Source organism: Schistocerca americana, chromosome 10 (genome assembly GCF_021461395.2).
Source record: "Schistocerca americana isolate TAMUIC-IGC-003095 chromosome 10, iqSchAmer2.1, whole genome shotgun sequence".
Classification (NCBI taxonomy): Eukaryota; Metazoa; Arthropoda; class Insecta; order Orthoptera; family Acrididae; genus Schistocerca; species Schistocerca americana.
In genome coordinates, this window is record NC_060128.1 from 96,679,307 (window position 1) to 96,696,178 (window position 16,872).

The following is a 16,872-nucleotide window of genomic DNA, read 5'->3' on the forward strand; positions in this document are numbered from 1 at the left end:
GGTACCACAACGACGGTGATGATTTCTTAAGCCAAATTGTTACGAGCGATGAAACATGGGTGGCCTACGTCACACCAGAATCAATGCAACAGTCCATGGAAGTTGAGCATCGTTTGCTGCAAGACAATGCCCGTCCGCATGTGGCGAATCAGACCAAAGATCTCATCACATCTTTTCGATGGGAAACTCTAGATCATTCTCCGTACAGCCCCGATCTTGCGCCCAGTGACTACCATCTGTTCCTGCACTTGAAGAAACACCTGGGCGGTCAGCGTCTTCCAGACGATGACGAAGTCAAAACAGTGGAGATGCAGTGGTTAACAAGTCAGGCGGCAGGCTTTTATGAGGAGGATAATCAAAAACTGGTACAACGTTATGACAAGTGCCTCAATATTGATGGAAATTATGTATAAAAGTAGATTAAAGTACAGGCTTTCATGTAAAAATAAAATTATTGAGATATCTTAGCACGTCTTCTTTTTTAATTTCAAAACAGTACTTACTTTAAAAAAAAACAAGCTTCGTATATTGTTGTTTTTGAACTTCCGCTGCTATGAGTGTGAGTCCTGAAGCCAACCGAGCGATGTGGCGCAGTGGTAGCACACTGGACTCGCATTCGGGAGGACGACGGTTCAATCCCGCGTCCGGCCATCCTGATTTAGGTTTTCCGTGATTTCCCTAAATCGCTCCAGGCAAATGCTGGTATGCTTCCTTTGACAGGGCACGGCCGACTTCCTTCCCTACTCCGATGAGACCGATGACCTCGCTGGCTGGTCTCTTCCCCCCAAACACTCCAATCCAATCCTGAAGCCTTTCTGGTCATGTTGACATAGTTTTATGAATTTATTTGTAAAAGTAGAGGCAGTAGAAATTAACATGTGTTGTGGTGCCTCTACTGCTCCAAGTCGGCCCGTTTGACATCCTACCCCCGTTAAGGAGATAAAGACGCCATTAACAACCTCACTGACAAGGTGAGGCCGTCAATTGTGAAATTCAGATGCGATTCATACTGCACATAATAAAAGCTCATGGCCAGATGTGTAATGTGGCAAAGCACCAAGACGCACTTCTCAGCCGTTGTCGAGACAGTCGACAGTTAAAAGAAACCGTTGCCGTGAAATACTCTCTACGATTAATAGTATATATATATATATATATATATATATATAAACTATTAATGAATTGCTTACGCATGTTGGTGAAGGCGGATCGCTCTCCAATTGTACCGCCTCCATTTTTCCGTTTTTTTTAACAGGGTGTACCAAAGCTCTCGCTTCCGGACTCATTTTCGACGATGTTATAAGTTGCGCTAGGGATCGCATCTACCTTCTTTCGAAGTTAGCAGGCAACTACGCTGTTATGCGGCGGCTCGTTTCGGCCCATTCAACATCTGTCCTTCAAGTGTAACGAGCGAGTAACGGAGTTTATATTTCATACGTGCCGAAGCGAATTTGTGTTCGTGGGGTCTCTATTCTAATTCGAACGTTTGACTTACGCGATACGTATTCGTTTCGGAATATCGTTTCTACGTCTTCCGTTAACTACACGTGGTTAACATAATGAAGACAATTAATAACATTTGTGAAATACCACTTTGTTTGCGGAAAACATAATGATGTTCGAAGTCGTCAGTTTTTCCACGCCAAACGACTTTCAACAACTTATTATATGCATAATTGTTGCAACTGATTGCCGGGAAATTTATATATTTGAATTACAAAAAACAAATACTAAAAAAAAAAAAAAAATTTGCATGGTGCGAGATTCGATCCGGCGACCTTCGAATTACAAACCCGAGCGCTTACCGCTGCGCCACGACGCTGTAGAAAACTATTAATCGAAGAGGTATTTCACCGTAACCGTTTCTTTTAACTGTCGATTTTCTCGACAACGGCTGAGAAGTGCATCTTGGTGCTTTGCCACATTACACCTCTGGCCATGAGCTTTTATTATGCGCAGTATGAATCGAATCTGAATTTCACAATTGGCGGCCTCTCCTTGTGGGTCTAAAATCGTGTAGTAGGGGTACGGGAAGCGGGATATTCCCCCTGCGACATTGCAGAAACTCTTGGCAGGAATGTAGCCGCTATACATGATTGCTGGTAGAGGTGGTCATCAGAATGCACGGTCGCTAGAAGACCGCGTTTCGGACGGCCACGTGGCACTATTTAGAGCGAAGACCATCGTGTATGGTACATGGCTCTGGCGCAACGCACTGCATCTGCAGCCGCAATTCGAGCAGCAGCTGGCACCACAGTAACACAACGACCTGTTACCAATCGGTTACTGCCAAGCAGCTCTGAGACAGACGCCCTGTAGCGGGCATTCCACTAACCCCAAACCACCATGATTTGCGACTTCAGTGGTAGCAAGTGCGAGATCAGTGGAGGGCATGATGGAGGTCTGTTGTTGTTGTTATTGTTGTTGTTGTGGTCTTCAGTCCTGTGACTGGCTTGATGCAGCTCTCCATGTTACTCTATCCTGTGCAAGCTTCTTCATCTCCCAGTACCTACTGCAACCTACATCCTTCTGTATCTGTTTAGTGTACTCATCTCTTGGTCTCCCTCTACGATTTTTACCCTCCACGCTGCCCTCCAATACTAAATTGGTGATCCCTTGATGCCTCAGAACATGTCCTACCAATCGATCCATTATTCTAGTCAAGTTGAGCCACAAACTTCTCCGCAATCCTATTCAATACCTCCTCATTAGTTATGTGATCTACCCATCTAATCTTCAACATTCTTCTGTAGCACCACATTTCGAAAGCTTCTATTCTCTTCTTGTCCAAACTAGTTATCGTCCATGTTTCACTTGCATACATGGCTACGCTCCATACAAATAGTTTCAGAAATGACTTCCTGACACTTAAATCTACACTCGATGTTAACAAATTTCTCTTCTTCAGAAACGCTTTCCTTGCCATTGCCAGTCTACATTTTATATCCTCTCTACTTCAACCGTCATCAGTTATTTTGCTCCCCAAATAGCAAAACTCCTTTACTACTTTAAGTGTCTCATTTCCTAATCTAATTCCCTCAGCATCACCCGACTTAATTCGACTACATTCCATTATCTTCGTTTTACTTTTGTTGATGTTCATCTTATATCCTCCTTTCAAGACACTGTCCATTCCGTTCAACTGCTCTTCCCAGTCCTTTGCTGTCTCTGACAGAATGACAATGTCATTGGCGAACCTCAAAGTTTTTATTTCTTCTCCATGGATTTTAATACCTACTCCAAATTTTTCTTTTGTTTCCTTCACTGCTTGCTCAATATACAGATTGAACAACATCGGGGATAGGCTACAACCCTGTCTCACTCCCTTCCCAGCCGCAGCTTCCCTTTCATGTCCCTCGACTCTTATAACTGCCATCTGGTTTCTGTACAAATTGTAAATAGCATTTCGCTCCCTGTATTTTACCCCTGCCACCTTCAGAATTTGAAAAAGAGTATTCCAGTCAACACTGTCAAAAGCTTTCTCTAAGTCTACAAATGCTAGGAATGTAGGTTTGCCTTTCCTTAATTTAGCTTCTAAGATAAGTCGTAGAGTCAGTATTTCCTCACGTGTTCCAATATTTCTACGGAATCCAAACCGATCTTCCCCGAGGTCGGGTTCAACCAGTTTTTCGATTCGCCTGTGAAGAATTCGCGTTAGTATTTTGCATCCGTGACTTATTATACTGATAGTTCGGTAATTTTCACATCTATCGGCACCTGCTTTCTTTGGGATTGGAATTATTATATTCTTCTTGAAGTCTCAGGGTATTTCGCCTGTCCCATACATCTTGCTCACCATATGGTAGAGTTTTGTCAGGACTGGCTCTCCCAAGGCCGTCAGTAGTTATAATGGAATGTTATCTACTCCCGGGGCCTTGTTTCGACTCAGGTCTTTCAGTGCTCTGTCAAACTCTGCACGCAGTATCGTATCTCCCATTTCATCTTCATCTACATCCTCTTTCATTTCCGTAATATTGTCTTCAAGTACATCGCCCTTGTATATACCCTCTATATACTCCTTCCACCTTTCTGCTGTTCCTTCTTTGCTTAGAACTGGGTTTCCATCTGAGCTCTTGATATTCATATGTTATGTTATGTTATATTCATATGTTATGTTTTCTAATGAAAGCTGGTTCTGCCTCTTACCAGTAATGGCTGTGTGTTGGTTACGAGTGTGGCGTCCGATAGGCCGTATCGACTACGATTAACACCATCTTTGGAATCTTATTTGCTCTGCCGAGCCTCAATGTTAGTTTTTAGTTCTGTTCTGTATCTCAAGCTGTTTATGACTAACTACGAAATATATCTCTCTGTGGAATTTAATGGCGATAGTTATTGCATTCGACCGACAATCGTATCCCGTTCCCATACGAGGAAGCCAGTTGATGCCCTGCGTGCTAGACAAACTAGACATACACCTGGAGTTATTGTCTGGGGTGCGATTTCGTATGACGGCAGGAGCACTACCCGGACTACAAATTTATTCGTCCATCTGGTGATTCTATCTGTTGCCCACATATCGCTATTGTACCCCAACATGCTGTACAGTGTTGACGACACATTGTCTTGGCCTGCTCCATCAGATCTATCTCCAACAGAGCACATATGAGACATCATTGAGTGACAACTGCAGCGTCATCCACAACCAGCATTAATCGTCCCTTTATTGGTCGACCAAGTGGAACAGGCATCCCACAAAACTGACATCCGGCACCTGTAAAACACAATCCATGTGCGTTTGCACGCTTATATTCCACGTTCTGGCGGACATCGGTTGTTAATGTACTAGTATTTCACATTTGCAATGGCTTATCTTGCGGTCTGTGGTCTTGCAATGTTGGATCGCTTAAATATGCTACCTAGACAAACGTATTCCCGAAATTTCATTACTTTACATTGTTGTTGTTGTGGTCATCAGTCCAGAGACCGGTTTGATGCAGCTCTCCATGCTACTCTATCCTGTGCAAGCTTCTTCATTTCCCAGTACCTACTGCAACCTACATCCTTCTGAATCTGCTTAGTGTATTCATCTCTTTGTCTCCCTCTACGATTTTTACCCTCCACGCTGCCCTCCAATACTAAATTGGTGATCCCTTTACATTACTTTACTTTTTTTGCACCTTTTTCCGTCCGCAAGCAGCTGTTTCCTTGCTTTGAAAAAGCATTGCTAGCATTTCTTGTATCATCGATTTTTATCCTATTTTCCCGCCTGCCGATTTCGTCTATATCATGGAATGTGTTGACCACTCAACCAATATTTGGTATGTCCGCCTGCTATACACATCAACATCTTTGTTTTGTTCTTTTGCATGCATATTACGACCAGAAGCTATCATACGTTCCTGTTAATTAATGGCGGGCAAACAAGAAAATGAGCACGAAAAACGGAAAAACCCTACAGAATCCCCAAACAGTATAAATGGTAAACAATGTAGCCTATTCCAGAATGAGATTTTCACTCTGCAGCGGAGTGTGCACTGAAATGAAACTTCCTGGCAGATCAAAACTGCGTGCCGGACCGAGACTCGAATTCGGGACCTTTGCCTTTCGTGGGCAAGTGCTCTACCATCTGAGCTACCCAAACACGACTCACGCCCTCTCCTCACAGCTTTACTTCTGCCAGTACCTCGTCTCCTACGTTCTAAACTTTACAGAAGCTTGCCCGCGAAAGGCAAAGGTCCCTGAGTTCGAGTCTCGGTCCGGCACACAGTTTTAATCTGCCAGGAAGTTTCAATGTAGCCTATATCATTTAAGTACTCAGTAGAGTACTATACGGAAGAATGGAAGTTGAAACAAGTTTCAATTTTTACAAATTTGTGTTTGTGAGTGGGAGGATGTCAGACGAGAAGGAATTCTAGCAATGCGGCGAATAATACAGAGCAGAGTTGGGAAAAATCAATGAAAAATTCAAGGAACGTTTAATTGAACATTACGGCAATGTTATAGAAATACTCAATAAACTCAACTGAAATATTCTATAAGAAACATCACAAGCAGTTGGTGAGTGGCTTCTATTACAAATGAGACAATTTTTATTTAGAGAAGTTTCTAACAGCATATTACTAGGCCCTTCACGAGAATCAAGCAGAAACCATAGCGAAAAATGTAGAAATCTGAGTATGGACTGATGAGATGAGGCAGCTGTTCTTCTTGCGCTGCCTGTACGAATAGGATGGAAAGCACGGTTTCTTATAACGTTATACAGAGATTCTTAGTCGTACGTGTTATGTGAACATTTGAGATTACAGTGGAGAACTGTGATTGTTTGTTAAACTTACAAGTCAGTCCTCACTGCCAAAGTCATTGTCATATTACCAGTAACATCATGACGAGAATATTGGGTGACAATACACATCTAATTTCTTGTTAAAATCGCCTCGTAAAAAAACAGTCTTTTCAATTTGTAAGTAACGTGAGGACATGGCTTTGAGTCGAGCTGCATTTCTATTTCTACGATATGCGTCCCGCATATTTGTGTGTGCCACACCTTTAAGTAACGGAAAAGACAGAAGAAAAAAATCCAGGGCATATGGAGAAGAAAATCTTGGCTTCTTCCCGCACCACGTGAGGTGTCAAAGACGTATTATCAATCTCCGTTCCTGACTTCAGCAATGTTTGCCACTACTAGATCTCCGATAAAAATAATGTTTACACACAGGAAACAAGAAAAAAACTCTTCGCGGGTCCACACTGTTAATAATGGCAATGAGCACCCCTTGACGTTTGACCCAACTACCCAGAAATATCACACATTTCACAAGGAGCCAAGTATACCGGTGACTACGAAACATCAACAAAAAACTGCTGTTCATTCACGAAGATAAAAAAGGAAAGAGAATTTAAAGCAGTTATATAAAGGATGGTATTCTGGGATTATGTCTTACTCATCCACAATATAAAACAAACCAAAGTTTATCATGCTACTGTTTAATAACAAGAGTTAAAAGTTTCTGCATTTTCAAATATCGTATTGAAAATATGTGAAATTAAATCGCGGTATAGTCATGGAACTTCGTAAGGGCTTTTAGAATTTCTACCAATAATGCATTCGTGAAGAACCTAGGAGAAGGGAAATTTTTTTTGACATTTAGGTAAGATAAACAAACCAAAACAAGGCACTTGCGACACAAGCACGCTCCTTCATGAAGTCTGACCCTATATATTAAGTCAGATGAGGAGCTTGCACTTAACTAGAAATGAACCAAACTTAATGTAGCAATCGATACATCTACTGTTTAACGTGTTATAATTTCGTAAAGGTCAGATACTCACCATTATTTATCACAAAACAGCTCGTTCAGCACCCTACAACCACCGGAAACCTAGTCTACGAATAACTTGGCCCACTCCCGCTAGATGGCAGCACTACAACGCCCGGCCCAAGCACGGACTGAAGAAAACTGTTGTATGTTGTTGCTTGCTCGCGGTGTAGCACATTTTATTCATTTATTTGTTACTCTCGATACAAAAACATCATAGGCACCAAAATATATGCTTTATTCATAGTATTTTCACAAACAGTGGAACCTGCCGGTGTTACATCTTTTAGGTTAAAAATTACGGAAAATGTAACTTACACTGACAAAATTAAGAGTCAGAAAGTATTTGTTCATCTGAAACATACGTATTAGAACCTTTTAAAAATACCAGCTCCTTGTACAGCTCTTCATGGTAGATTTAGAGCTATTTAATTTATGATACATGCTTGTAAAATACATGATACATGCTTATAAAATGCCTTCAGGACTTCTGATACATGATCACTCTTACGTGTGTCATCGAGAAATATATAATAATTTCTGTGACTTTCCCCAAATCAAGGTTTTAGTAAACAAATGAAATAAGATTTACCAAACAACCATCTGTGAAGTCTGCGAAGCAATCTTTACAGGAAAGGAGATTCTACTTTAACTATGTGAAGACTCAGATTTCATAATGGAATGACATATTTTAAATACTTTTCGTTTAAAAGGTGCGTTGGAGTTAACGGAAACTGATAAGGGAAATAATGTAACAAACTCCAAAAATCTGTAGGTACATCATCTGTGAACAGTTGCAGACGACGCGTGGCAGTGAATATGAGAAACGATAGCAGATGGCACTGAATGTTACGCTATCCGTTTCCGGCCACGTTATGTTGACTAGCAAGTTTAAGTGAAAAATATTGATAATTTAAAGCAAAAGGGAACAAAAGAACAAGTCTGTCAGTTTAAATGTTTCCTTGACTATCTATTAGAATGGGTGAACCGTTATTGTGGACTGTTATACCAGTGATTCTAGCTGTTATAAGTGTAGCGGACGGTGGCGAATTGACTTTCGAGCTACCAGATAATGCGAAGGAGTGTTTTTACCAAGAAATTAATCGAAATGTTACGTCAACGCTCGAATTTCAGGTAAGGACTCAATGTGAGCTACTTAGTAAGTAAACTGTTCCAAGAGAAATACAATTTGTCTTAGTCTCAACAGCCAGTGGTTATGTTTGGAATAGTTATTGTTAATGTAATATATATTACACAAAACGCTTAGATATATGGGAAAATATCCTTTCATATTGTTCAATGTTGAAAGCGTATTGTTGTCGTATGACTTTTTAATGAAAACAGCCATTTTAAAGATAGGAAGAAAGGTACTCCTACTGCCATTGCAATTGTACGTTATCACGCATTAATCTGTTCTAATTTTGTAAATACGGCACCGTGGTGGCGGTGGTGGGAGGGGGGGGGGAGGGAGGGAGGACATATGGCAGTTTGTGAAAGCCCCATGTTAGATAGTTATTGTGTATCTTGAACTGTTTATGGTGCTAAAACTTTAGTCATTCAAATAGGTCCTCAAACGACACCCCATGGGTAGGAAACAGACATGCACTTATTTCACCGTCTGACTTTGTTATGAATCACCAATTTTCTTACCAAATGGGACCAATCTTTCTTCAAATAAAATATTAGTGTTATTTATCTAATGGAAACCGGGATTTGGAACTGAAGTTACTTGTCGAACAAGACATTTAGAAACAAATTCCTTGCACGGTTCGTTCTCTATACTGAAAAAGACAGAAAACATATAATCAGTAATTTTTGTTGTTGATGCAATTTTCTCACGTAGTCTGGAGTAATTGAGAAAGTTATGGTTTGGTAAAATTCAGGATTATTGTTACGAAGCAGTTCATATGTGCTATCAATTTATAAATATAGGTATTTCAGGAGATAAGGGGGTTTGCACGCTCATTTTGTACATATTTCCTGTTTTGGGGATAAGAGTCTACATTCATTTGTGGGTCTTACTGGACCAAGAACACATTTGAAATTATCTGTCCTGGTAATATTTTTCCTTTCATGTTGTGGTATTAAATTAGGGAGGTAAATATACTGTGAAGCAGGAGTCCTCCTTAAACAGATGTCTACAAGATGATTGTGGGTGAGCACCACGTATTATTGTTACAGCAGGTTTTTGAGCAATGAAGACTCTCTTCGAGATGAGTTATCCATGAACATTATTTCTATATGACACTGAAAGAAAATATACAAAATATGTGAACTTACTGATTTGTCTCCCCCAGAATTAGCAGTGATTATAAGTGCAAATGTGGCTGAACTAAGTTATTTTAGGACTTCCAGTATGTGATTGATGTCTGAAATACTCTTCTGTGATACAGAGATCGAGTCAACAATTAAATCACTGAAGACTGAGGACTCTCATGGATACGATGGAGTGCCTAGCGGAATATTAAAGTACTATGCTGCTCATGTTAGCCCTGTATTTAGCCATATTTGTAATTTTTCCTTTTGGAACGGTCGGTTTCCTGAATGATTAAAGTACTCAGTAGTAAAGCTGCTTAATAAAAAGGGAGAAACGGATAATGTAGACAACTTTAGACCTATTTCTATGCTATCAGTGTTTGCTAAGGTTATTGAAAATGCTGTGTGTGTAAGGATATTGGTCATTTTATATCACACGCTTTGTTATTAAGTGTGCAGTTTAGAAGCTGTGTAACAATTGAAAATGCTGTATTTTCTTTTCTCTGTGAGGTTCTGGATGGGTTTAACAAAAGGTTTCAAACGCTTGGCAAATTTTTTGATGTAACTAAGGCATTTGATTGCACTGATAAAAAAATCACTCCAGAAGTTGGACCATTGCAGAATACGGGGAGTAGCTCACAATTGGTTCACCTCTTACTTTAGCACCAAACAGCAAAATGTCATTATTCAGTATTGAGAATGGCTGTGGTGTGGGGTCTGAGTGTTCAGTCAAGGGGGGGGGGGAGGGGGGACCAGTGTTGGGGCCACTCCTGATCCTTATTTATATAAATGATATGCCCTCTAGTATTAAAGTAACTCTAAAATATTTCTGTTTGCTGATGACACTAGCTTGGTAGCAAAGGATGTTGTGTGCAACATTGGCTCACTGTAAGACTCAACTTTTACAGTTTCTAACACACAATTCAACAAAACCTTACGTTTTAATTTCACAGAATGGGAATATGATTAGTGAAAGTGGGCAATTCATATTTCTAGCTCTTCAGATAGTAAACTGTCGTAGAAAGCTCACATTCAGGATCTTGTTCAAAGATTTTATGCTCCCATTTTTACTATTTGAATGGTATCTGGAGTGATCGATCATTCGATACGATCCCTTCTTCTAGTAAGTTGTGCCACAAGCTTCTCTTCTCCCCAATTCTACTTTGCTAATTTTCATTTGCTTGTGATGTATGCCATAGTATATTTTGGGGTAACTCTTCCCATTCTAGAGGGGCATTGGCGTTGCCACAGTGGATACACCATTTCCCGTCAGATCAACAAAGTTAAGCGCTGTAGAGTGTGGCTGGCATTTGGATGGTTGACCATCCTGGCCGCCATGTGCTTTTGCCATTTTTTGGGGTGCACTCAGCCTCGTTATGCCAATTGAGGAGCTCCTCGATTGAATAGTAGGGGCTCCGGTCAAAGAAAACCATCGTAACAACCGGGAGAGCGGTGTGCTGACCACAAGCCCCCCCTTCCGCATCCTCAGCTGAGAATGATACGGCGGTCAGATGGTCCCGAGGGGCCACTTGTGGGTTGAAGATTGAGTGCTTCCCATTCTAGGAGAATATTTTTGGCTCAGAAACGGGCAGTTCGGGCAATAAGCGGTGTAAGTTCACCAACCTCTTGTTCACGAGTGTGGGTATTTTGACATTGGCCTCTCAATATATATATTCCTTACTGTCATATCTTGTTAATGGTATTAGCTTATTCCCAAGAATAAGCAGCTTTCACTCGGGTAATACTTGGCAGAAATAAAACTTACCTTTGGATCAGACTTCATTATTTCTTGTGCAGAAAGGTGTGCAATACACTGCTGCATCCATTTTCAATAAGCTACCACTAGAATTCAAAAATCTTAGCCGTACCCCCACATGATTTTAAATTGAAACTGAAGAATTTCTTCATGTTGTTGTCATTATGGTCTTCAGTCTAGAGACAGGCTTGATTCAGTGCTCCATGCTACTCTATCCTGTGCAATCTTCATCTCCCAGGTCCTACTGCAACCTGCATCCATCTGAATCTGCTTAGTGTATTCATCTCTTGGTCTCCCTCTACGATTTTTACCCTCCACGCTGCCCTCCACAATACTAAATTGGTGATCCCTTGATGCCTCAGAACTTGTCCTACCAACCGATCCCTTCTTCTAGTCAAGTTGTGCCACAAACTCCTCTTCTCCCCAATTCTATTCAATATCTCGTCATTAGTTATGTGATCTACCCATCTAATCTTCAGCATTCTCCTGTAGCACCACATTTCGAATGTTTCTATTCACTTCTTGACCAAACTATGTATTTTCCATGTTTCACTTCCATACATGCCATACAAATACTTTCAGAAACGACTTCCTGACATTTAAATCCATACTCGATGTTAACAAATATCCCTTCTGCAGAAACGCTTTCCTTGCCATTGCCAGTCTACATTTTATATCCTCTCTGCTTTGACCATCGTCAGTTATTTTCCTCCCCAAATAGCAAAACTCCTTTACTGCTTTAAGTGTCTCATTTGCTAATCTAATTCTGTCAGCATTGCCCAATTTAATTCGACTGCATTCCGTTATCCTTGTTTTGCTTTTGTTGATGTTCATCTTATATCCTCCTTTCAAGACACTATCCATTCCGTTCAACTACTCTTCCAGGTCCTTTGCTGTCTCTGACAGAATTACAATGTCAACAGCGAACCTCAAAGTTTTTGTTTCTCCTCCATGGATTTTAATTCCTACTCCGAATTTTTCTTTCGTTTTCTTTTCTGCTTGCTCAATATACAGACTGAATAACATTGGGGATAGGCTACAACCCTGTCTCACTCCTTTCCCAACCACTGCTTCTCTTTCATGCCCCTCAACTCTTATAATTGCAGACTGGTTTCTGTATAAATTGTAAATAGCCTTTCATTCCCTGTATTTTACCCCTGCTGTCTTTAGAATTTGAAAGAGAGTGTTCTAGTCAACATTGTGAAAAGCTTTCTCTAAGTCTACAAATCCTAGAAATGGAGGTTTGCCTTTCCTTCATCTTCTAAGATAAATCGTAGAGTCAGTATTGCCTCATATGTTCCAACATTTCTATGGAATCCAAATTGATCTTCCCCAAGGTCGGCTTCTGCCTGGTTTTCTATTCATCTGTAAAGAATTTGTATTAGTGTTTTGCAGCTGTGACTTATTAAACAGGTAGTTCGGTAATTTTCACATCTGTCAACACCTGCGTTCTTTGGAATTTGATTTATTGTGTTCTTCTTGAAGTCTGAGGGTATTTCGCCTGTCTCGTACATTTTGCTCACCAGATGGTAGAGTTTTGTCATGACTGGCTCTCCCAATGCTGTCAGTAGTTCTAATGGAATGTTGTCTACTCCCGGGGCCTTGTTTCGACTCAAATCTTTCAGTGCTCTGTCAAACTCTTCACGCAGTATCATATCTCCCATTTCATCTTCATCTATATCCTCTTCGATTTCCATAATATTGTCCTCAAATACATTGCCCTTGTATAGACCCTCTATATGCTCCTTCCACCTTTCTGATTTCCCTTCTTTGCTGAGACCTGGGTTTCTGTCTGAGCTCTTGATATTCATACAAGTGGTTCTCTTCTCTCCAAACGTCTCTTTAATTTTCCTGTAGGCAGTATCTGTCTTACCCCTAGGGAGATATGCCTCTAGCCATCCCTGCTTAACCATTTTGCACTTCCTGTCGATCTCATTTTTGAGACTTTTGTATTCCTATTTGCCTGCTTCATTTACTGCATTTTTATATGTTCTCCTTTCATCAATTAAATTCAATAATTCTTCTGTCACCCAAGGATTTCTACTAGCCCTTGTCTTTTTACCTACTTTATTCTCTGCTGCCTTCACTGTTTCATCTCTCAAAGCTGCCCATTCTTCTTCTACTGTATTTCTTTCTCCCATTCTTGTCAATGGTTCCCTTATGCTCTCCCTGAAACTCTTTACAACCTCTGGTCCTGTGAGTCCCCCTATGCTCTCCCTGAAACACTCTACAGCGTCTGGTTCTGTGAGTTTACCCAGGTGTCATCCCCTTAAATTCCCACCGTTTTACAGTTTCTTCGGTTTTAATCTCCAGTTCATAACCTATAGAATGTGGTCCGAGTCCACATCTGCCCCTGGAAATGTCTTACAATTTAAAACCTGGTTCCCAAATATCTGTCTTACCATTATATAAATCTGTCTGAAACCTTCCAGTATATCCAGGACTCTTCCATGTATACAACCTTCTTTCATGATTTTTGAACCAAGTATTAGCTATGATTAAGTTATACTCTGTGCAAAATTCTACCACGTGGCTTCCTCTTTCATTCCTTACCCCCATTCCATATTCTGGTTCATAAACATTTTATTTTTATGCGTTATTACTTATATGTTGTAACTTCAAGCACTGACACGTTCCATGACCTTGGAGATTTGCTCCTCAACTTGGTTCTACGGAACTTGACATGTAAATAATAAATCAAACAAACCTGTAACCATTTGTGCTGCTCTTCTCTGTATCCCCTGTGAGTCCCATTCATTATGGGCTCCACACACTTGAGCTGTATTGTAGAATAGGTCACACAAGTGATTTACCATTGTAGACTGGTTATGCTTCCCCAGTATTCTACCAATAAACTGAAGTCTACCACCTGCTTTACCCAGGACTGAATCTACAATGTGTTCAAAAAGTTCCGGAACTTTTCCCACAAAATTTTTCTACACTTATCTTTCACTTATTTTGCATGGTCTCCTTTGAAATACTTTCCCTAACAATTGATACACCACTCCCAACGCTGTTTCCACGTCTGGAAGCAGTCTCGGTATGCCCATATCTGCATCGTCTGCGAATTTTCTTTTACCTTACCTGTTGTTGCAGATTTTCATCCTTTCAATGGCGTTTTCAACTGTGGAAATAAAAAAAAAATTGTCAGGGGTCGGGTCTGGAGGGTAAGGAGGATGAGGCATTGCAGTGATTTCATTTTTTGTGCAGTAGTCATGCACCAGTGAATGTGCAGGTGTGTTATCATTAAGCAATAGCCATCAATTGTCTTGCCATATGTCAGGCAATTTCCTTCTCATATTTTCCTACAGGCATTGCAACACGACCCGGTGAGTACCATCATTTAACACTTTGTTGCTGTGGCATGAATTTCATTGACATTCATGATGTGAACATCATCAGTAGACGTCGAACGGTGTCCTGAATGAGAGTCATCTTTAACTTCTGGCTGAGCATTTTTAAATCGCGTGAACCATTTGCAATACCAGTGTGGCTTAAGTACTCGTCACCGTATGCTTCCTGTATCAGTTGGTGTGTCTCTGTAAATGTTTTCTTGAGTTTCGCGCAAAATTTAATGCAGGTGCATTGCTCCTCTAACTCTGCCGTCTTGAAATCCGCAAACTGTGCTACGCAATGATCTCTTCAGTACAACACAGAACATGGAAATCGGAAGCGTCCGATCCCACCCGTCTGCTTTGACCCATGACGTCACAAATATGGCGGAAACAAAAACACACACACTTTCCACAAGAAGCCTAATGACACTAACGGGACAAGCGCGGGAAATGGGGTGTTTTGGGTGGGGGGAAAACTAAATATAAACAAATTTAGACGCCTTGCGTAGCTACAACATGTAAGTGAAGACAGCCATGCATGAATACCCACCCACCTCCCCAGGGGTCGTAACCCCTGCAACCCATAGAAGATAAAGATGCATCAGTAGCTGATTAGTGTTTTTTGTCTTTTTAAAAAAAAAAAAATCTCACGGGATAGAACGAACAGATCAGAAAGATAAATATAATAAACTAAAACAGAAATTCGAGGAAATAGATAATTAAAATAAGTAATAAGTGTTTTTATATTTTAAAAAAAATCTCACGAGATAGAACGAACAGATCAGAAAAGTAAATAAAATAAGATAAAACAGAACTGGAGACAGCCACACTCAAACCAAACTCCGCGCTGTCATGACGTCACACACGACAACACCCTTACGTCACGGGTCAAAGCCGACGCGTTGGATCGGACGCTTCTGTCGACCCCAGAACATTAACAGACATGACACAGTGAAATGTTGGCAGCAACACATTTAACGTAGACATGTGAAAGGATGCCAGTCGCATTTTGCTCCCACACATCATTGGCGCAGAATTATGAATGTTCCAGAATTTCTCAAACAGATGTTATGAAGTGTCACACATAGGTATTTGCACAAGTTTTTTTCTGTTTTGTGAAGTACACAATTTTACATTTCTGAACATTTAAAGCAAGTTGCCAGTCTTTGCTCCACTTTGAAATCTTGTCAAGATCTGTCTGAATATTTATGCAGCTTCCTTCAGACAGTACTTCATTATAGATAACATCATCATCTGCAAAATGTCTGAGGTTACTATTAATATTGTCTACAAGGTCATTAATATACAACATCAACAGCAAGGCCCCAATACACTTATCTGGTGCATACCCAAAAGTACTTCTATATCTGACAATGTCAATAATGTTGATTTCTTAATTCCTCTGCATTGAAAGCTCTTATGTATTTAGCATTATAATCTTAAAAAGGTTTCTGTCTGTTATTTCCAATTCTTTGGTGTTGTCTTTTTCTAGTGCTTTCCTTATTTCTGTAATCCATGCTGTAGCTGATTTCTTCTTCCAGAAATACAGGAATATTGTTTCATTAGGCTGTTCTCATTCATTCAGTAGAGATGTCCAAAAATGATTACTCTTCCTTTAGTGGTTACCTGTTATTTTCTCTCTATTTTTTGTAGAGCTCTCCATTACCTCTCATTTTCCACACATCTGTAGTTTGCATTGCACCCATTATTTTTCCAAAAATTAATCTTTCAAGTACCTCTATTCTGTCCAGTTTATACTTCATTACTAGACGTTCACATCGATATAACATTCTGATTGTGCCACTGTGATATATTGTTTTCTACATGTTGTTGTTGTTGTTGTTGTCGTGGTCTTCAGTCCTGAGACTGGTTTGATGCAGCTCTCCATGCTACTCTATCCTGTGCAATCTTCATCATCTCCCAGTACTTACTGAAACCTACATCCTTCTGAATCTGCTTAGTGTATTCATCTCTTGGTCTCCCTCTACGATTTTTACCCTCCATGCTGCCCTCCAGTAGTAAATTTGTGATCTCCTGATGCCTCAGAACATGTCCTACCAACCGGTCCCTTCTTCTAGTCAAGTTGTGCCGCAAACTCCTCTTCTCCACAATTCTATTCAATACCTCCTCATTAGTTATGTGGTCTACCCACCTAATCTTCAGCATTCTTCTGTAGCACCACATTTCGAAAGCTTCTATTCTCTTCTTGTCCAAACTATTTATCGTCCATATTTCACTTCCATACACGGCCACACTCCATACAAAT

The 16,872-nt window shown here is 40.4% G+C and overlaps 2 protein-coding genes across 2 annotated transcripts in view; one reads left to right on the forward strand and one right to left on the reverse strand.

The window, feature by feature from the left end:
* The window catches only part of LOC124552268 (serine-rich adhesin for platelets-like), an 820,531-nt gene extending 813,211 nt beyond the window's left edge, over nt 1-7,320 (reverse strand). The window contains exon 1 of the mRNA XM_047126548.1: nt 7,273-7,320. The gene's annotated coding sequence lies outside the window, so the exon portion shown is untranslated. The remainder of the gene's footprint in view (nt 1-7,272) is intronic.
* Nucleotides 7,321-7,925: 605 nt separating this feature from the next.
* The window catches only part of LOC124552428 (transmembrane emp24 domain-containing protein 7), a 36,372-nt gene continuing 27,425 nt past the window's right edge, over nt 7,926-16,872 (forward strand). Inside the window, exon 1 of the mRNA XM_047126701.1 lies at nt 7,926-8,393. Within this exon, the coding sequence (XP_046982657.1) occupies nt 8,238-8,393 (156 nt within the window). The 5' untranslated portion in view covers nt 7,926-8,237. The remainder of the gene's footprint in view (nt 8,394-16,872) is intronic.